General features: G+C 39.6%; 5 protein-coding genes and 2 non-coding genes across 8 annotated transcripts; 5 read left to right on the plus strand and 2 right to left on the minus strand.

The window, feature by feature from the left end:
• Positions 1-112: 112 nt before the first annotated feature.
• Positions 113-4,785, plus strand: aqp8a.1 (aquaporin 8a, tandem duplicate 1). 2 transcript variants are annotated; one of them, XM_020082980.2, is made up of 6 exons: positions 113-533; positions 1,565-1,875; positions 2,203-2,329; positions 2,485-2,693; positions 3,688-3,822; positions 4,560-4,785. In XM_020082980.2, exons 2-6 carry the CDS (start codon positions 1,610-1,612, stop codon positions 4,600-4,602), a joined length of 780 nt encoding a protein of 259 aa, XP_019938539.1. In that variant the 5' UTR covers positions 113-533; positions 1,565-1,609; the 3' UTR covers positions 4,603-4,785. The 2 variants fall into 2 exon arrangements, with proteins under 2 accessions (XP_019938539.1, XP_069373248.1); XM_069517147.1 differs by having other exon boundaries at positions 113-1,875.
• A 1,194-nt stretch (positions 4,786-5,979) lies between these two features.
• Positions 5,980-6,051, plus strand: trnah-gug (transfer RNA histidin (anticodon GUG)). Its single transcript has one exon. It is a non-coding gene; the product is annotated as a tRNA-His (tRNA).
• A 794-nt stretch (positions 6,052-6,845) lies between these two features.
• Positions 6,846-8,986, plus strand: LOC109626807 (aquaporin-8-like). The gene is made up of 5 exons (XM_020082974.2): positions 6,846-7,269; positions 7,414-7,540; positions 7,708-7,922; positions 8,545-8,679; positions 8,769-8,986. Exons 1-5 carry the CDS (start codon positions 7,010-7,012, stop codon positions 8,812-8,814), a joined length of 783 nt encoding a protein of 260 aa, XP_019938533.1. The 5' UTR covers positions 6,846-7,009; the 3' UTR covers positions 8,815-8,986.
• A 58-nt stretch (positions 8,987-9,044) lies between these two features.
• hbae5 (hemoglobin, alpha embryonic 5) lies at positions 9,045-10,343 on the minus strand. The gene is made up of 3 exons (XM_020082927.2): positions 10,185-10,343; positions 9,623-9,830; positions 9,045-9,254 (listed from the first exon to the last, which is right to left on the minus strand). The coding sequence occupies exons 1-3, from the start codon at positions 10,277-10,279 to the stop codon at positions 9,126-9,128; spliced, it is 432 nt and encodes a 143-aa protein (XP_019938486.1). The 5' UTR covers positions 10,280-10,343; the 3' UTR covers positions 9,045-9,125.
• On the plus strand, positions 9,943-10,035 carry trnai-uau (transfer RNA isoleucine (anticodon UAU)). Its single transcript is given in 2 exon segments — positions 9,943-9,980; positions 10,000-10,035. It is a non-coding gene; the product is annotated as a tRNA-Ile (tRNA).
• A 2,664-nt stretch (positions 10,344-13,007) lies between the features above and the next one.
• hbbe2 (hemoglobin beta embryonic-2) lies at positions 13,008-13,928 on the plus strand. Its single transcript, XM_020082916.2, has 3 exons — positions 13,008-13,165; positions 13,282-13,504; positions 13,687-13,928. The coding sequence occupies exons 1-3, from the start codon at positions 13,074-13,076 to the stop codon at positions 13,813-13,815; spliced, it is 444 nt and encodes a 147-aa protein (XP_019938475.1). The 5' UTR covers positions 13,008-13,073; the 3' UTR covers positions 13,816-13,928.
• Positions 13,929-16,515: 2,587 nt separating this feature from the next.
• hbae4 (hemoglobin alpha embryonic-4) lies at positions 16,516-19,687 on the minus strand. The gene is made up of 3 exons (XM_020082960.2): positions 19,018-19,687; positions 18,259-18,463; positions 16,516-17,437 (listed from the first exon to the last, which is right to left on the minus strand). Exons 1-3 carry the CDS (start codon positions 19,107-19,109, stop codon positions 17,309-17,311), a joined length of 426 nt encoding a protein of 141 aa, XP_019938519.1. The 5' UTR covers positions 19,110-19,687; the 3' UTR covers positions 16,516-17,308.
• Between the last annotated feature and the right edge of the window lie 53 nt (positions 19,688-19,740).

A 19,740-nucleotide genomic window follows, 5' to 3' on the forward strand; every position in this document is an offset into this window, starting at 1 on the left:
CAAATTATCGGAGGGGTCATGTATACTTTGTGTACAGCCAATGAAATTGTAATAATGTCGAATCATACAACGGATAATTCCTAATCGAGGAAAATGAAATAAGCAGCTAGGACAGGAGTGGGAGTGGCCCTGTAATAATCTAATAATTAATAATCATGGTGATGATTAATAAATTAATCAGTTAATCTAAATAACCTGTAGAATGTGTCTGTAATGTTATTGATCAAAAGTTAATGCATTACTAAAATATTTGACATCACTTAAGACTTCATAGTGACATCATGCTGATGTTAATCCTGCCATATGGTTATAAAAAGATTGTTCTGATCCATAAATCACGTCTATAATCCTATAAACTGTAGAGATACTTTGGAATCAAATCAGTTTTAGGTTAAGATTGTCTCTGATGTTTGTGGGTATTTCTCGGAATAGTATTTTTTATACCATAATTTTCTGGACCTTGATTTTGACCTTTGACTGATCAGCTCCCTACATTAATCACCTGCAGATAACCTCCCTCCAACCCAGGTCTGGTGAGCATCGTCTACTTATTTTGCACACACACACACAGAAACACACACACACACAGAAATGGGCGAAAAGAAGAGCCAGCTTTCGACTTTATTGGCAAACAGTATAAATATCAGCTAGTTATCACATATATTAGTTGAGCTAGTTAGGAACAAGCTTATTGGAGGAATAACTTCTAACAAGTTGTGTTTTTTTGTTTGTTACTCAATATCTGTCAGCAGACAGTAACAATCTGAATTGTTTTCATTTCCAAGTAGGTTTTCAACATTTTTAACACATTTTGCGTCAACAAATAATAAAAATAAAGGGAAAATAAATCAAATTAAAAGCAAAGGAACCAAAAGTTAAAAAAAGCAATGAATGAAAAAAACCTTTAAATTTAAATTTATATAAAAATAAAAACATGTCCAATATGAAAGACTAAAGCCCTGATTACAGCCAAAGCATTCTGGATCTTTACATAACAACAGATAAGGAAATGTGGATGTGACAGGACTCGTTCATAAAATGATGAACCCACAGATGATAAAAAAAAACAAAAGTCAAATCAAATTTGAATTTGTCACATGTATCAACCGTATACAGTTCGACTCTCCTTGACATGAAGATAAGACAAGATAAAAAGATGAAATAAAATTGAAAAGAAATAACTATTTTGCAGAGAAAATACAGTTTGAGGAAGATAAATAAATATATATATGAACTGACTTTCTTCTCTCGAGCTTCCATGACTCTCACCTTTGACATAAAGAAAAAGTTTTCACTCTCTTCAGGAGTCAGAATTCCTGATAGAAAGCATCTGTGGTGTCAGCTAAACAAAACAGAGTGTCACCCCTTATCTCATTATCTGCCTGTGTGCTCTCTGACATCCAGTAACAAAAGTGCTAATAATTTTATGAGCTTCTCTTGACTGAGGGCCAACAGTTGTGGGTGTATAAACAATTGCAGGAAGATGGGGTGAAAAAAAATGATGGATGTGCGTATGTATGCATCATCCCTACAATAGCTCATAAACATATATAACTTCCATCAGACCACCCAGCAGACACCAGAGAGGGTCCAGCGAGAGGAAGCGATCATGTCAGGGTCCAAAACCAACACAGAGGTGTTCACAGTGGCTGACGTGGGAGAGGAGGAGGTGGAGAGCGGCAGCAACAACAAGAAGAGGTGCATGTATGAGAGGTATGTTCAGCCCTGCCTGGCCGAGCTGTTCGGGACCAGCCTGTTCGTGTTCGTGGGATGTGCGTCTGTCATCGGGAACGTGGGAGCAGGCGGCGTCCTCCAGCCGGCTCTGGCACACGGACTGACACTGGGCACGCTCATCATGGTGTTAGGGCAAATAAGGTAAAGAATGATATTGTGTTTTAAAGGTGATGTTCTGTGTTCTTTTTAAATGTATATTTTGGATTTCCTCCCCAAATCACATGTGGAGTAAAAGATGACATAAGTTTGATGGTTTTAAATCTGGATATAAAGTGAATTAGCTTTAACACGTTCACATACTGTGATGTAAACAGCATCATGCAAACTGCCAGAGCTGAGCAGAAGTTTCTAAAAGGTCCTTTCACTAAAGCACTACATTTGATACCACCAAGTTGTTTAAAAGAGAATCATTTGTTGTGTAACAGTCGTTCTGACAGAGTCACATAAAGTTCATTGTGTTTATCGTAGTGGGGGCCACTTTAACCCTGCAGTGTCTCTGAGCGTATTCCTTTGTGGAGGGATGGAGCTGCTCCTGATGGTGCCTTACATCACAGCTCAGACTGTAGGAGGGATGATCGGTGCTGCTTTGGCCAAGGTACGAAAACGTATAGAAGCTCATTTCTGCACAAAAAAAAAAAGTTAAAGACTTTGCATGTTAATCTCCGTAGTCAAAATGTTGTTTTTTGTGATTTTAAGTTGAATATTAGAAAATAAATGAAAACTGTTGATTGATGTTTGCTCTTCTTTCAGGTCATGTACCCGACCAACTTGTACGACTCTGCCCTCGGAGGAGCCCTTCAGCCCAGCACCAGCGACCTGGGTAAAGCCACGATGGCAGAGATGATGCTGACCCTGATCCTCACCACCGTGGTGTGCTTGGGCGCCGTCAACCGTCAGACCCGCTCACCGTCGGCTCCATTCTGCATCGGCCTCACGGTGACGGCTAACATAATAGCAGGGTAAGAGCTGCGGCAGAAGTCAGGGGTGGAGACGCTTGGTCCAGAGGGTCAGCTGCAGCACTGACCACAGTCTACCTCGACACATGTATTTATTATCACTTTTATTATTTTATTGCTTATTTATTCACTGTTATTACCTTGACAACCAGTTTAATGTTTAATATCTGTATATGTAATATTACAGCAATACTTGATTGTGTTTCCATTTGATCCAACAAGACTCTGAGTGTAATATTAACGTATTTTGATTATTAGATTAGTGATGCAATAATGTGTCAGCAGGCGGAGCTCTTTGTCACTGCTTTATGAATTTATGTCCACTCTTTTTTTTTCTTATATTCTTCTTTCCTTTCCTGTCTTTTTTCTTTTTTTTCTTTTTTTTCTTTTTTTCTCCTTTTTTTGCTTTCCTTTCCTGTCTTTTTTCTTTTTTTTTCTTTTTTTCTCCTTTTTTCTTTTTTTGCTTTCCTTTCCTGTCTTTTTCATTTTTCTTTGCTTTTCTATTTTCTCCTTTCTCATTTTCTTTTCAAGACTAGAAAAGCGCTATATAAATACAAACCATTTACCATTTTCCTTTCCTCTCTTATGTCCTGTCTTCGCTTTTTTTCTTCCATTACATCTTTTTCTTTAGCCTGTAATGATTAACTTAGATAAGAGGTACGTTTATTTGTTCAAAGTATTTATACTACTTATATACTATATACTATAGTACTTTAGATTTATCTATATATCTATAAAATAAGATCTAACCAAACTGTGAATTGCCACCAGATGTAAAAGTTAACTTTATGTGATACATGTGTATTAAAGTATTTCTCTCATGAGACTCAGATTTAAGACAGAGTGGTCAGAAGTGAAGCAGCAGAGGTTGAGCTCATCTACATCATAGTCCCTCCAAATGTAAACCTTGTTTTTAGTGAGACTGTAACTACTCCATGTGAAATGAGAAGCCCAGTGTTGAGCTGTGTTTCAGTGTTGTCACTGTCTGTTGTTTCAGAGGGATGCTGTCCGGAGGCTGTATGAACCCCGCACGAGCCTTCGGTCCTGCAGTGGCTGCCCATCAGTGGGACCATCACTGGATCTACTGGGTCGGACCCATGTGTGGTGCACTGCTCACTGTCACCTTCATCAGGTGAGAGAATGAATTCAGTTTCATTATTCTTGCCCACTCATTTCTCACTGTTAATATTTGACAGGCTTTCTGATTTTTATTTGTACAATAAAAAAATTGGTTCACCATTAACAGAAAGAAAGAAAGATTTTGACCCATTGCTACAGAATAAGAGTTGGTTTCCATATTGTTTTCAAAATGTCAGTAATAAGGAAATATTCAAATATTTTAAAGTAAAAGTACAACTAACAGATTAACATATATACAAGTACACTTTAACTTTTCTACTTGGCCAAAAGGATGTAGGTACTTGATTATGTAAACTATTAAAAGTAAAAGTATTGGCAGGGTGTGGCTTATTCCCTATTGCAGCAGTCTAATACACCATTAATTGTGTCTGCTAAATTTAGATTAGTGGTTTCTAATTAGTGGTTTAGAAACAATGCAGGATCAGAAATTTGGACTTTCAAAATATACCGAAGGAGGTTACTTCAAAGATAGAGTTATGGTGTGGGAGTGTTAAGTTATCTCGCTGACGGTTAGGTTTAGTCATTTCAGTTGAGGGTTTATGGGTAATAGTAAACTGTTAAACTGTATTTCCATGATAGTCTGCAGAACTCTCACAGCCTGGTGTAATCAGTTTGCCAGCTGATAATATCCTCTTGGCTCCTTGGGCCTGTGTCTGGCCGGTCATTAGTTCATGATCTTAACATGATATTGAATCCAGCACAGTAATGGAAGTATCCCTCTTTCTGCAGGTTGTTCTTTGGCGACCAGAGGACTCGTGTTATGCTGAAGTGAACAAATAAGACGTCCCGATTTTCCAGTGATTTCTCCAACACATTTCTGTAACCATTAGTCTGTAATATTTAAATTTGTCACGTGTATTAATTTTGTATTTAAACTGTGAGCCGCTCCAACTGCTGGCTCTTACACAATCACATGGCTGCATTTGAAGATTCAATAAAATGTTTGATGATGCAACAGTGTCCTGATATCACTCCAGCTAACTTGGACTTGTGCATGTGTGACGACTGGAACAGGTCCAGATGTTTGATAATAACGTCCATATATAGAATTAAACCCATAGATCACACTTTTTGGTTATCTATTAACAGTCTTCTTGTACTCATTGTTTGGCTCAAAGTCCTGGATGGAAAACTATGCTTTCATAGCTGTGGTACATCTAAGGTGGATTAAGGACAGGGCACTACCCTATACAGTAAAGTTAGATTAGAATCATAAAGCAGTGTCCTTCACTCAACTGAAACACAGCAATGAGTTAAAGTGAGATGCTGGAAAACTGAGGGATTTCAATACTATGCATACAGTATTCATGCTGCAATATGTAAAGATAGAGAATCATCAGCATTGTCGGGCCATGCCAACTTATCCATCTAGTGCAGAGAGAGTGCATGTTACATGGTTTTGGTACACGTGGTGAAGGCTGTGCAGCAGTGGATGAAATCAGATTACAGCTTATAAAACTACTGCAACTACTACATATTTAAAAACAGATGGGTGACAAATTAACAGAATAGAATATAAATCAATATGTTTGGTCCCACGCCTCCAGAGGGATGAATGGTGTTAGCGGCCACCAGTTGGGGACATAACTTCAGTTGTGCACTTGGGGCCCAGTTGGGATCTTTCCTCCTGATCCAGCGCCATTGACTGCAGAGTTCTGCAGTGTGTGATGTTTCTTTTATGGTCTGGTGCAGGGCTTGTCCATGGATCGCCAGGTCTTTGAGCAACCTGATGGTGGATGTTGCAAGGAAACCCCTACACAGAGCAAACTATGGCTTTACAGCCATGTTGCTCTGCCCCAAATGCCATGGATGCATACCACAGCTTTCTCCTCACAGGATGCAGGGTGTAGGAGTATCCAGAGTATCAGGTCTGGTCTTAGGGTGGTAGTGACAATATGTGATGGGACTGTAAGCCACTGGCCAACGTCCACCATCATTTCCCAGTCTTGTGCTTCCTCCAACTGACCGCTCCTGGTGACAGAACTTTAAAAATGACCACCCTTTACAATAACAAAAACTATAATTAGACAAAATCAAGGAATGAGAGAAGTATGACTAGCTACTGGCTCAGGCTGCTCTCTTTCCTGAGGGTTTCAAAGTGCGACCAGGGTTGTGTGAGGATAAATCATCAGGAATATAATGAGGAGTGGCCGTGATCGTATAGTGGTTAGTACTCTGCGTTGTGGCCGCAGCAACCCCGGTTCAAATCCGGGTCACGGCAGCTCCTTCACTCCAATCATGCAGTCTGCACTTTGGTCACCTTTATTGTATATATTTAATTTATTGTCTCGTGTTATCACATGTTGTTTTTTATGTTGTACCACAACATATGTTGAAGTCCTTACTTTTTCCACAAGGGGCCACAAACCAAATAAACTGAGGACCACTAGGGAAATATTAAGCAATGTCTTGTATCTTATATAGTTTTTAATATAGAATTTTAATCTACACAGTAGAAATAACTGTTAAATAAATGTAAAGTAACACAATATTTCCCTCTGAATACTAGAAGACAAATGTCGAGCTGCATAAAATACAAAAATGCAAGTAAAGTACCAGTATCTCAAAATCCTACTTCAGTATAATCCTGCAAAAAGTGCTACTTGAGGTACTTTGAGCATCAAATCTGATGAACATTGTGTAGTATTGTAGTAGTTGTAATGTAGTGTCACAAGTCTGCAGAGGGTGAGGTTGTGTAAAGTCTATGGTCAAGGTCTGGTCTTATCTCTGTAGGCCACTACCTGTTTCTCCAGGCATGCCTGTGCATCCAAATAAAACAATGATGATGATAAATAAAACTATCATCAGGCTGCGGGCAACCTTGAACCGCTCACATCTCCTTGAACCTTATCACCTCTTCTACTAAAGGTTACTCTGAGGACTCGAGGGCTGAGCTTCTGAACCAGCTGTGGCCTCATCTGCTCTGACACGGTGTCAAAGAACTTCAGGGTTTTCTTTTTTCTTTTTTTATTACCCGTGATGCAATTCCACTGCACAGCCTGTCAGCTGCCAGTGATGAGTATAAATAAGTACAACACCTTGCAGTTCCCTCTACTTAGTCTGCAGACTGGGTCGGGTCTACGTGGAGGACGCACAGGCAGGCTGAGGCAGCAACATCTCTGTGCTAGATCTTTATCTGAAACAGAAGTAACAGGAATCAAGCAAGGAGAAGAACAAACATGGGAGTCGAGAAAATGGAAATGGAAGATGTTGACTCCACTCTCATGGAGAAGGGCCAGAAGAAGCTGGCGCCCCCTCCTCCTAACAAGTATGAGAAACTGTTCCAGCCCTGCCTGGCCGAGATAGTGGGGACCATGTTCTTCGTTTTCATCGGCTGTGTGTCCGTCATCGAGAACGTTCCATCGGCCGGACGCCTGCAGCCGGCTCTGGTGCATGGACTGGCTGTGGCTGTGATGGTCGCGGTCATGGACAACATCAGGTAAAGACCTTTGTTCAATGTACAGTTTCTTTGCTGTGTGTTTTGCAGATTCATATATTTGGGTCTCCTGCAGTTTGTTTGATCTCGTCTTGATTCCAATTTGCTCCACCGCCTTTTCTTTACTGTTTCTTTCCCTCTGTCCAGTGGCTCCCACTTCAACCCTCCCTTCACAATTGCCATCTACCTGTGCGGAGGTATGGAGCTGATGATGGTGGGGCCATATCTCGCCTGCCAACTGATTGGAGGAGTGGTCGGAGCTGGAATGTCCAAGGTCATCTAACCATAATCTGACATAATAAAAGTCACAGTGCACAATATTCTGAGAGGATGCATATCTTTACTCTTTTATAAACACTTGAACATATAAAATGTAATTAAATATGACCATACATTCCTTATGAAGACAACAATGTTCATTATTGACCATATATCTTACAGATGATGACCCCTGCAGACCGCTACCACAATGCCACAGGGGCAGCGTTTGATATCCTCAAGTCAGAGAGCCAGCTATCTGGGGCTATCTTCGGGGAGGTGGCCATGACCTGCCTGGTCACCATGGTGGTGCTGCTGGTGGCCGTCAACAAGAAGACAAAGACCCCGCTGGCTCCCTTCCTGGTGGGCTGCACTGTCATCATCTGCGTCTTGGCAGGGTAAGACGAAAGGCTGAAGTCTTAATGAAGTGTGTGTGAGCAGTTTTTCCTGTTAAACATTTACACCGTATTAGATTTAAGAGGAACTTAAAAGTCACTTATTACCTTTTAATATAATTTCAGCCAAGAGTCTGTTTCTTATCTGCCAGTCAATAATAACAGCTGGCATTTATTTCACAGTCATATTTAAATAAAAAATTGAAATACTGAAATTATCTAAGCTTGATTTTGGACTTTAAAATGTTTGTTATCTTATTTTACAATTTATAATTTCATCATAGACAAAAGTGGGTGGGGCAGACACAAGTAAAAATGATGGTTATAATGGTGAACATTTAATTTAATTTAAATAACTTAATTTTAATTTACGTTTTTTATTTTAATTGAATTAAATTATTCTGTAATCATTTTTTCTAAAGTTCTTTTTTAAATCTTGACCCATTACTTAAAATCAAATGCCTCAGTATGACTGTATTAAATGTTTAATGTTACATTTCAATATTTAAATGCATTATATTGCACTGTGAAATGTTTGGCTGCAGAAATGTTTTGTTTTTTAACAAATAATACGTTTAAAACGTTGAATGATTAAAATATTGTTGTTGTTTTCTTGTTGGTGCAGAGGTGATGTGTCAGGGACGTGTCTGAACCCAGCCAGGGCATTCGGCCCTGCAGTGATGGCCAACTACTGGACCTACCACTGGGTCTACTGGGTGGGGCCCATCGGAGGAGGTCTGGTGGCAGCTGCTCTGCTCAGGTGAGAGAAAGTTACTGGATGTTGCAATAAAATCAAATAAAATGAGAGATAACACCTGATTCACAATGATTCTCTCTCTTCTTTCTCAGGCTCATCCTTGGTGATGATAAGGTACGAGTGGTTATGAAATCATAACCACTTCTATTGTGCGTTTATCGTCCTCGCCATAATAAACCCATAAACTACGTCTGCCTATATATTTGTTGTTCATCATGCCAAAATGTTTTGTGGAAAAAAGTTGTATTTTTTTGTTATCCATGTCAAGCTGTAAGACCACAGTGAGGATTTTTCAGTGTGAAATAAAAAGAATAAAACAAACATCTCTTCATTTCACCTTCAACAAAGAAAAGTCACAAAACACAGAGTTTTTTGGTGGCATACGGTTTATTTCTTCATTTTCCACCGTGCATGGGTGACATGGCCTTGTGTGGCACACTGAGGGCAGCTCAGCGGTATCTCTCAGAGAGAGCCAGGGACAGGCAAGCCAGGTATTTGTCCATGGCGACGTGGACCTCGGGGGTGAAGTCCTTGGGGAACATGACGGCCAGCACCACGAGGATGCAGTGGCTCAGGAGCTGTGGACATGAGGAAAACCATTAACCAGACATATGGTCTGCACTGCTGCCAACATCCACCTGAACAAGTTAGTTCATTCCCACAGAAAAATAAAAGTTGGTGTCTTGCACTTCTCTGCCATCTCACACCCTCAATAAAAATCTAAAAACTGAAAAAAATATATTTTGGATGCAGAAAGTAAGTTTTTAAAACTGTAACTGAGAATTCAATCTATGCGTAAAAAAAATTCCACCGTGCGTAAAAGTACGCAGAGGTCAAGTCAGTGAGAGAAGATTCCAACTTCTGCACACTGTGACAGTGACTATGGAGCTGGATTGTAGCACATTAGATATCTTGGCGCACTTGGTGTCAGTGACGAATGACTCACCTTGAAGTTCGCCGGGTCAACTCTCAGCTGGAAGGCGTGCAGCTCGCTGAGCTCCAGCATGCCGCTGTTCAGGTCGTCGATCTTGGCCACACCCTGGCCGATTGCAGTAATGATCCTCTTTCCGTGCTCCTTCACGGGCTTAGAGCCGGGCTTCAAGTCTGTCCAGTGGGAGAAGTAGGTCTTGGTTTGCGGGTAGATGATGAGCATCCTGCGGGGATGGAGAGAGAAGTGAGACTGGTGAGAAAGTTTGGTATTTTGGAAGAGCTGGAGGACTACTACTTCTCGTACTACAACAATTTTGATTTCTATGTGAAATACAGGCTCCAGTGGCGCAATCGGTCAGCGCGCGGTACTTATAGACAGTGAATTGCGTAGCAATGCCGAGGTTGTGAGTTCGAGCCTCACCTGGAGCAAAAGGTTTAGTTTCGGCTAATAATGAAAGTTGCGCAGTTGAACATGAAGTCAGTCAATTTATGATGAGAGACTTTTCTTCAGCCATGAAAAACAAACATAAAACAATCAAACAATATTTCCTGAAACATGGATCCAACTTGTTACTCACCTGCCCAGAGCATCAGCCCCAACCACCTCCGCAGACTTGCCGATCTTGGCCCACATGGCCTTGACGGTGGTCTTGTCTTTCTCGGTCAGACTCATGGTTCTCTTGGTTCTCTCTTACTGTCTATGAGTGGGACAGTGTTGTCCGGTTCCTCCGGACTTCTACTTAAATTCAGTTGGCTCCGCAGTCACACCCACCTGAACAGATGCCAAGCAGATCTGACCCTTCCTCCGGCCCATGATATGGGCGTCAATGGCCGGGTGCCAGGTGGAGAGGTCGGTATCAGGGCGACAGTTGACACAAACATGATGATTTGGGTATGACGTGCATGCTGGTCCTCAGGGTGATGGAGCCCTGACGTTAGGAGGACGTGTCAGGTCACAGGAGAGAGTGTCAGGTGCAGAAACTACTTAAGAGTCAAAACTACACATGAGAAGCAGTTTTCAGGTTTTATACTTCACATATGGTCCATTTATGCAACTTTATAGTTCTTTTAATTTAATGCTGAAGACTCTCCTGTTTTCCACTGACTTAATTAAATCAAAATATTACAATTACTAATAGAGTAACTGCACTATTACACTGTTACATCAAATACCGTAAAATGCACAGTAAAAATACCACAGAACGTCTTTAAAGTTAGTCACCGCCATTTGCATGGAATTGTGGGTAAAGTACACGATGCAATAAGCAATTTAAAGTAACTTGGACATTACTGTAACAACGTTAACACATTGTGTAACGTTGATTGTGACTTAGTGTAATATTTCCCTCTTTTATTTATCATTTTGTTCATTAATCCCCATGTCACTTAAGTGAAGTGACATTGTATTGTATTGTCTCGTGATGCCTTTATTATTTTATGTCAAGCACTTTGAATGTCCTGTTTGTTGAAATGTGCTGTACTGATAAACTTCTCCTGCCTTAGAGGGATAGGTGAATTTATAAAACAAAAAAATAATAGAATACACATAAAATATCGTCCAGTCTTACACATGACTGATTTTAACCATTATAAACTTGGTGCCCTCTTTACTATGTGCTGACCTGAAACTATTTAAAAAACGTAAAAGGAGCCTCTGTATTTTATCTCTATTTATATTCTGAAACCTTGATACAGGACCCAATCGTGTGTGTTCATCAGGTCTTAAGAGAGAAAGGTTCTTTCTGAGATTATTCCAACACAGAACTATTTTTAATTCTGGTCGATTTGTTCGATTCCCATATTTTAAGCCAAAACGTTTAATATAGAAAGACAGAAAAAAGTAATGGGTCATTTAAGGTCATCTCAAGAAATCAAGTGAAATAATGCACATTTATTAATTTGCACAAAAGAAAACGACACCTTTAACAGACTAATCCCTTTTAATTTCATTCTTTAACTTCCTGCAGCAGACAGTGTGAATCATTACCTATTAATAAAAAATCAGCCCCTATCATTTGAAGCCGTGTGAGTGAGATTTATCAGTGATTTATTAGGTTATTTAATTAGAGACATTTTTGGCTCAGGTCATAATTATATTTCCTATCAAGGGGAGGAAACAGCGCTCATCCTCTTTATCACCTCGCTCAAGTATTTTCTCGATCAAACATGTGTGAATGTGCGCAGCCGGTGTTTGGGCGGAGGCGGCGGTGCTGCAGATAATCACCAGTGTGGTTTGACAGATAACAAGACTCATGGCATGACACACCATCCCAGTGTCTGGCCAACATCTGATATTTAATAAGAAGAACGAAATGGTCTCAATAAAGTTTCAACATTTGGAGAAAAAGAAGAAAAAAAGTTGTATTTCTCCGATCAACAATGTTTAATGTTGATGTCAAACTATTAAAAGCTCAAACTAATCACATCATATTTGATAATATTTGAGAAATAATCGAATTAAATCAAGTGAAGTTGTTTGATTTATCATTCTGGATTTTTCACTGACATTTAATTTTAAAAAAAGACAATGGCCTCAATAAAGTTAAAAAAGAAGAAGAAATAAGTTCAGCAATTTCTTAAACCGATATTAAATTAATTGGAGATGTGATATTGTCTAATATTTGAAAAATAATCGAATAACATTAACATTAATTATTTGATTTATTGTGCTTGTTATAGGTTTCTCAAGCTGCTTTTCCTGAAATTAAAACCATATGTAAATTTGTACTTCAACACATGCTACTACTACTACTACTACTATTACTACTATTACTGATACTACTAACAAAAATAACAATTATGACTTCATTTATATAGCAGTCTTCAAAACACAGTTACAAGGTGCTTTAAAGGTAAAAAGGTGAAAAAGTAAAGCAAATATTTGAAGCAATTAAAAAGCAAACAATAACTAATAAATGAGAGCTACATTAATAAGGTTCTCAGATCAATGAATGGGGTAAAATGAGCTAAGGGGATCCTGGAAGGACTGTAACTATGGCAACCTCTAAAAATACCAATATCCCAACAGTTTAATGGACAAATCAGGAGAATAATTGGTTCATTCCAAACAAGAAAACCACACTAAATTCACTTTTCATTGTTTCCCCACATGCACGAATATCATCTGGTCTTTTTTAATTTAATAGCTTAAGTCATCCAAGTAAAGGTGAAAATAATGATCGAATGCTTTCTCAAATTTGTTCGCCATGCACACCGAAGTGTTGCCGTGCATCTTTTGCATCCCTTTAAATCTGCAATACTAATGCACCACCAAAATATCGAAGAACTTTCTGGAGAGAAGTGCTTTATCTGAGACGCCTCATCTCCGGCCTATCACAGCCGCCCTCTCCTGCAGGGTGGGGGGCCTCTCTGGGACATTTAAATAGAACTATAGCTCCAACCGAGGCACTATTCAGCTTTTTATTCGTTCTCTGAAGCGTGAACAAAAAACACAAACAAGAGCAGCCATGGTTGAGTGGACTCAGCAGGAGCGCGGCATCATCAACAGCATCTTCTCCAGCCTGGACTATGAAGATGTCGGACCCAAGGCTCTGAGCAGGTACGGAGGGCCTCACTCTTCGAACACAAATGCAATTAAAGATTTATAGTTTCTAAACGTCTGCGTCCTCTTCTGGTGCCAAAACCTACACCCTCCTCCTGTCTCCTCCTCCCCAGGTGTCTGATCGTCTACCCCTGGACCCAGAGGTACTTCGGCGGCTTCGGCAACCTCTACAACGCCGAGACCATCAAGAGCAACCCCAACATCGCGGCCCACGGGATCAAGGTGCTGCACGGCCTGGACCGCGCCGTCAAGAACATGGACGACATTAAGGGCACGTACGCCGAGCTCAGCGTCCTGCACTCCGAGAAGCTACACGTCGACCCCGACAACTTCAGGGTAAAGCCTCACCATCCACAACTTTGTCTTTAATCATGCAAACATCCCGCACTTTTGCTGCCAGTTTATACTCATGTGTTTGTGCCAAAGTCAAAGGAAAAACATTTAGAAAAGATTCTCCATGATGCCATATAAAATTACATGAAATACAATGAATCTAATTCGTCCCCTTCCTTCTATAGCTCTTGGCTGACTGCCTGACCATCGTCGTCGCCGCAAAAATGGGAAACGGCTTCACTCCCGACATCCAGGCCGCATGGCAGAAGTTCCTGGCCGTGGTTGTGTCCGCTCTGGGAAGGCAGTACCACTAAACCCAGCGGCCTCCGCACCTGGACCCCCGGGGGAGATCTCCATAACGTCTGTTCACATGTGTTAGACCTATGTGTCTCTTCCATAAAACAATAAAAGTCAACAACACAGCAAAGTTCATCTGTTTTCTATTTTCTTGTTCGAGTGCGCAATTACGCACAGACCTCGTACGCCTGAGGAGGCGCGTAAAGGCATCATTACAGACCCCTTACCTGAAAAATATATACAAAAAATACATAATATAAAAAAACATTATATTTGAATAGAGGAAATCTAAAATACACGTGGCTGATGATACTTAAAAATATTTTAATTTGATTCTATGGCACCACTGGATTTCTAGAGACTTCACCAACCATATTATGATTCCGAGTTTAACACGTAAAATCTTTACGTATTTTCCACTGACTTAGGCCCCAAAGCGTTTAACAGATAAGAGCCACAACCCTCCTGATGCGTCAGTGCGAATAGTGAAGCTGAAAGCCACATGAGGACAACTGACAGCTGACAGAGAGACAAATACTTATTTCAACCAAAAGAAACTGAAGGGTAACTTCTTCAACGTGGCACATGACTCTCATTTCAGCCTCTGGACATTATAAACCCATTTTATTTGTTTGTAATTCTCTTGATGGTCTTATCAGATCTTCTTTTAACTTATGGTAGTGATCGTTAAATTGTACTACTCAGCACAGTGTTAATATTGTTTTAAATGAAAACTGAAGATCTACATTAAAAGCCTTGTGTTTTATTTGTATTTATTATAATAATATAATATCTATTTCACCCTGTTTTTACTATTTGGTATATGCCATTTTAAATTAACTTTTATTTATTTATTTTCAGATTGTTTTCATTTTAATACGTATTTTGTTTAACTTTACTTCTCACTTATACACATTTTACTCACTTTAATACATGCAGGATGGGATTGTATTATCTCATTCTATTTTTATCTGTCTATTTATTTCGATTCCGTTCACTTTTCATTTTTATTTTGTGTCCTCAGTCCCTGTTTTTATTGAATCTTTATTTCTTACGTCTCCATTCTTTATCAAAACTGTTAAATTGTGTAAATCAACTGTCCCACCAAAACCTTCATTCTTAAACTAATTTTCATTTAAAAAAAATAAACCTAATAAAATATGTACTCTAGCTGACCGAGTGAGCAGGGACTTCTTGACCTCAACAACATCAAGACCCTACTGACCCCACCCACCACAGATCCCACGTGAGATCAGTTTTTTAAAATCATCAACACACTCAATGGAGCAGTCATTAACAATGTGTGCAATTTTATAAATCATCCAGCAGGTGGCACCACTTGAATTCCTTATAAAACTGATAACTAGCCTTAAACCGTGGCCCTTCATGTTTGATCAGCTCCTACTTCTCAATGGATTTTATTTTTAAATTAACTATTCAAAAATATATTTTTTAAAAGGTTTTGATCACGAGGCACATCCTCCACAAAGTCAAAATGTCATAGGCCTAATAAGTCACATTGTATGATTTATGTATTTGATTTTATGTCCATGGTTCGTGATCCTCTTGTGATAATCCAGTAACTTTATCTGTATGCGAAGAAATATCAGTGCTTCTTAATGGCATACTCAGAGTAAGAATAAGATCCCATATCTGTCAGAGATAATCTGCTTCTCCAAGAGAATCCCAGTTCATTTATTTCAGCACCAGATGGCTCAACATTAATTGGGAGTGTGTTTCAGCACCATAGACAGCTCCAAGAATTCTCCAGGGACAGCTCAAGACCTCAGTCCAGATAACAATGTAATTAAGATGACATTCAAAAACACTGTGTATGTATTATTATATTATTTCATTGTTACTTAATGTATGAAGTCTGAAGTGAGGTCAATATAGGGTCGGAGAAGTAAAATTAATTTATGTGTGGCATTAAAGGCTCAGTGTGCAGAATCTAGTGATATCTAGAGGTGAAGGTGCATGTTGCAGCTGAATGCTCCTCATTCAGTTCTGTGGTGAACTTCAGTTGTCATGAAAACTCAAAAGGTTTTAGACAGTAAAAAAACATGGCGGTCTCCACAGAGAGGACCCCCCCTCCATGTAAATATAAAGTTTTTAGATATAAATGGCCCATTCTATGGTAAAGAAAACAACAATTAATACAATTTAAATGAAACACACCAGTGAAAATATCACTAGGATTATTTTATATTCAGTTTTTGCCAAAAAATCCCTTTCACCTAAATCTTACACACTGGACTTTCAAATTCCTGTCCGCCGTGTTTAAGGAAACAGACGTTCTAGAAAGGAATATTTCCATCATGCAACACGGCAGGAAGCAACTTTGACCGGAGTAAAGAGAGAAAGGAAAACACAGACAGGGAAGGTTTTCAACAGTGTGTCTGAGGCCTCGTCACCATCTTCTGCTTCCTTTCGGTTTAACCTATAAGCTCCTCATTTTCTGGAACTGTTTGTATCTGCTGTCAGTGTTATAACAGCTGCCTGACCCTCCACAAGAATAAGAGCATCAGACATATTTGAACCTCTGGACAGGTGTGTTGTTCACTTGCAAGATTATCAGGAAAAAGTCTAGAGGCATCACATTCGACACATAAAGTCAAAATCTCATGTTTCAGTAAAAGTTATTTAAACTTGTTAGTTGTAGACTAAATAAGATTGAAAAAGCAAGAGAAGAGTTAAAAAATAAATAAGACCAATGATTTGATGTTAGCTCCTTGTCGCATTTATTAGCTGCAGGAAAAGTTATCTGTGCATTACAGAGTGTGAAGCAGTATACTGTCAGTAAAAATGGATAAGATACACTATATGTTTTAAATGGTGTGATACAGAGTGCTAAAAGTCATAAAAGCTTTTGGAAGAATAGTCATTTTTAACCCTTTAAGGGCAAATATTGTCTCAAAGGCGGAGGTTGAAAATTCATTCTTGACCTTTGACTAAGGAGATTATAAAACCACTTCACCACAAAGTCCACTCAGCAGCTGTCGTCCATCAGAGTCTCTATGAGGGGAAGGAACGGAGAACCTGAATGGATCCAACCAGGACGCCTCGATATGCTCGACCTCTCTGTTCACTCTGATTTCCCCCGATTCTTCCACAGCCGTTTGAAGCAGCAGGAGCCTCACTGCAGAAAACCTTTTTCAACTTTGTTGAATAAACCTCTTAAATAGAAAAGTCAGGAATCATGATGCTTGGATTCATTTTCCCACCACACGTAACACTCGTACACATCATGTATGTCCCTCACATACTGAACATGTGTTGTTGCATGTAGAAACATACTTAAATAAACATGTAACACCTGAAACTCCATAAACTCCATAAACTGCACTAAATGACGCAGTCTCCATGTTAAGTCTGTGCCTGCATGAGGAAAATATTTCCATGCATAATTAAGATATTCTATTGCAATACAACATAAACATTTGCATGTTAATTGCACATTTGTATTATTATTATTTTATATTAAATACTATAGAAACATGTGGCTGGTTCTCATCGGTATTTCTCAGCGAGCACGGCTGCGAACGCTGACAGGTACTTGTCCATCGCCGCGTGTGCAACCGGCGTGAAGTCGTCACCCATGTGACAGGCCAGGGTGACGAGCATACAGTGTGAGAAGAGCTGCAGGAGAGGTGGAGAGGTGGAGAGGTGAAGGGAGAACCAAGTGACGTCAGTTATACTTTAGTTGCACCATGAGAGAATCATGAAAGTCTGCCTCATCCACTTAATTTAATCAGTTATTTTGGTTTTAAAGGACATGTAAAGATTTTTGCCTGGATAGATTAAGTAGAATGCATCATCTGAACACCAGGCAGCAACTGGTCATTCATTTTCCAAAGGAGTGCAACTTCAGAGAGGACTGGTATTATTAAAATGATCTTTGAGTTACATTGGTGCTGCTTGCAGTTTGTCTTCACTAGTCCTCTGTCACTTTATTCAGAAAAAGTAAAGCAACACAGAACACTTCCTGTAGCCATTTCACATCCTTTTTATATCTGCCATTAGATTTCTAATCCAAACTTTCATTTTAGGCCCGTTCGGTTTCCTCTTGGAACTAACATAAGGATATATTTCACCATATAGGCCAGTGTGCACGTCTTTCTATTCATCCTACCTACTTTGGAATGGGTGCATATGAGAATTGTTTTTATATAACATTGAAAGAGGGTATTTATGAATTCTTCTGCAGTTTATACTTGCAAACACTTAAACGATGTGGAGATACTGTAATTGGATACTATGACGACTTTTATTGACATGTTGTTTTTGAAGCTCTGTGCAATAGTTCATCTCAAGCCAGTGGGTTAGGTCTGACATTGACTGATAATGAGTTCACGTAAGAGAAAAGTCATTAGAACACTTAAGTATAGGAACATTGTCAACAAGTAACCATTAGGTCATCAATAGGTGAGATATGTACTGATTTGTCTCAGGGCCGGCACCTTGAAGTTGGTCGGGTCTATCCGGAGCTGGTAGGCGTGCAGCGTTTGGAGAGGAGCCAGAGTGACGGTCAGCTGGCTGATGTCTCTGGCTCCCTCTGCGATGGCCAGGACGATCTTCTTCCCGTGGGAGAGCAGGTGAGCGGAGCGGGCGCTGATGTCGAGGTGGGAGAAGTACGTCTTGGTGCCTGGGTAAGAGGCGAACATCCTGTGGAGGAGGGGAACAGTGGGAGTATAGGTGACACATGGAGACTGACCCCTACCACCACATCCGTCATCATCATCGTCATCATCATCACCACATCCATCATCATCATCATCATCATCATCATCAATACCTTGCAATATCTTGAAACCACTTTGATGAATCAACAAATTCGAAATAGTGCATTATCAATTATTCTTAAATATTATCATTAATATACATTTACTTTTAATTTACGCTTTCCATAATCTCATATGGGGATTTAATGATATAACTATCATGTAAATAATTACTTTACAAATCCTTACTTTGAGGTTATACATATTAATATATTGATAATAAATAGTTGTAGACATCATCACTAACACGTGTTGATGAAGTCACAAATAAAGTGTCATGAGTTTTAGTCTTTTGAACCAAATATTAAAAAAAGATAACTTACACCTGTTTTACTTTAACCATTTATAAATCCAATATCTCACCAGATTGAAATACTACACAATAGTTTATTTCACGACAGCAGGTTCATATTTTATGAAACGTCCATATGAACCTACCTAAGAAGCGCGTCTGAGCCAATATCTTCTGCCACAGGAGTCAGCTTTTCCCATATTTCTGCAATCAGCTCCCTCTCTTTCTTTGAGAGCATCGCAGCCTGTTTTACTGCTCAGCGACGACCTGTGGCTGAATATCCAAAGAGCTGATTGGTCAGAGGTCGATTAAAAAAAAGGCTGTGCGTAAAAAGGCGCTTAATCAACCATTTTATCGACACGTTGACAAACAACGAAGGCAGACAGGATCGGTGAGAAATAATAATTCCCTGTGTGGAGAAAACAAGGTGTAAAAGGTCTCAGGCTGCAGCCTCGTTGTTTTTGTCTCCTGTGCGTTATCGGACAGCAGCCAGGGCCATGTGGCAGGGTGGAGGCTGCGCACCACTATCTGCTGCTGTGCGTGCGTCACGCTGCTTCTCTGTCATGAGTGGAGCTGGTGTGAGGGGGTTTCCTGTGATGGTCAGTTCAGCTGCCACCATTGTTTTTAAATTAGAATTTAACAGTTTCAGATTTCTCTCAGACACCAAATACTAACATAGACCCACTTACAAATACAAATTCACACATTTATTTCTAATCTCAGACAATAAAGCCCTTTTTTAAAAACTTTTACATAGTAAGGACTTTTTATTTTATAAGATTTTCTTTCTTTATACATTCACACTATACATTGGCCACCTAAGACTTGATTAAATGTTACGTGAAAGCATGAGTCAGGCTTTTGAATCC

Source organism: Paralichthys olivaceus, chromosome 21 (assembly GCF_024713975.1).
Source record: "Paralichthys olivaceus isolate ysfri-2021 chromosome 21, ASM2471397v2, whole genome shotgun sequence".
In the NCBI taxonomy this organism is placed as follows: Eukaryota; Metazoa; Chordata; class Actinopteri; order Pleuronectiformes; family Paralichthyidae; genus Paralichthys; species Paralichthys olivaceus.

Bases quoted from the DNA above. Each gene is read 5' to 3' on its own strand.
- hbae4 (XM_020082960.2), bottom strand. From the start codon at position 19,109: ATGCTCTCAAAGAAAGAGAGGGAGCTGATTGCAGAAATATGGGAAAAG. The intron at 18,464-19,017 runs GTAGGTTCATAT...CCTCCTCCACAG, and splicing joins GGCTCAGACGCGCTTCTTAG to GATGTTCGCCTCTTACCCAG. The intron at 17,438-18,258 runs GTGCCGGCCCTG...CCTCTCCTGCAG, and splicing joins TAGACCCGACCAACTTCAAG to CTCTTCTCACACTGTATGCT.
- hbae5 (XM_020082927.2), bottom strand. From the start codon at position 10,279: ATGAGTCTGACCGAGAAAGACAAGACCACCGTCAAGGCCATGTGGGCC. The intron at 9,831-10,184 runs GTGAGTAACAAG...CCATCCCCGCAG, and splicing joins GGGGCTGATGCTCTGGGCAG to GATGCTCATCATCTACCCGC. The intron at 9,255-9,622 runs GTGAGTCATTCG...TCATGTCCACAG, and splicing joins TTGACCCGGCGAACTTCAAG to CTCCTGAGCCACTGCATCCT.
- aqp8a.1 (XM_069517147.1), top strand. From the start codon at position 1,610: ATGTCAGGGTCCAAAACCAACACAGAGGTGTTCACAGTGGCTGACGTG. The intron at 2,694-3,687 runs GTAAGAGCTGCG...CTGTTGTTTCAG, and splicing joins ACGGCTAACATAATAGCAGG to AGGGATGCTGTCCGGAGGCT. The intron at 3,823-4,559 runs GTGAGAGAATGA...CTCTTTCTGCAG, and splicing joins CTCACTGTCACCTTCATCAG to GTTGTTCTTTGGCGACCAGA.
- hbbe2 (XM_020082916.2), top strand. From the start codon at position 13,074: ATGGTTGAGTGGACTCAGCAGGAGCGCGGCATCATCAACAGCATCTTC. The intron at 13,166-13,281 runs GTACGGAGGGCC...CCTCCTCCCCAG, and splicing joins GGACCCAAGGCTCTGAGCAG to GTGTCTGATCGTCTACCCCT. The intron at 13,505-13,686 runs GTAAAGCCTCAC...TTCCTTCTATAG, and splicing joins TCGACCCCGACAACTTCAGG to CTCTTGGCTGACTGCCTGAC.
- LOC109626807 (XM_020082974.2), top strand. From the start codon at position 7,010: ATGGGAGTCGAGAAAATGGAAATGGAAGATGTTGACTCCACTCTCATG. The intron at 7,270-7,413 runs GTAAAGACCTTT...CCCTCTGTCCAG, and splicing joins GCGGTCATGGACAACATCAG to TGGCTCCCACTTCAACCCTC. The intron at 7,923-8,544 runs GTAAGACGAAAG...TTGTTGGTGCAG, and splicing joins ATCATCTGCGTCTTGGCAGG to AGGTGATGTGTCAGGGACGT.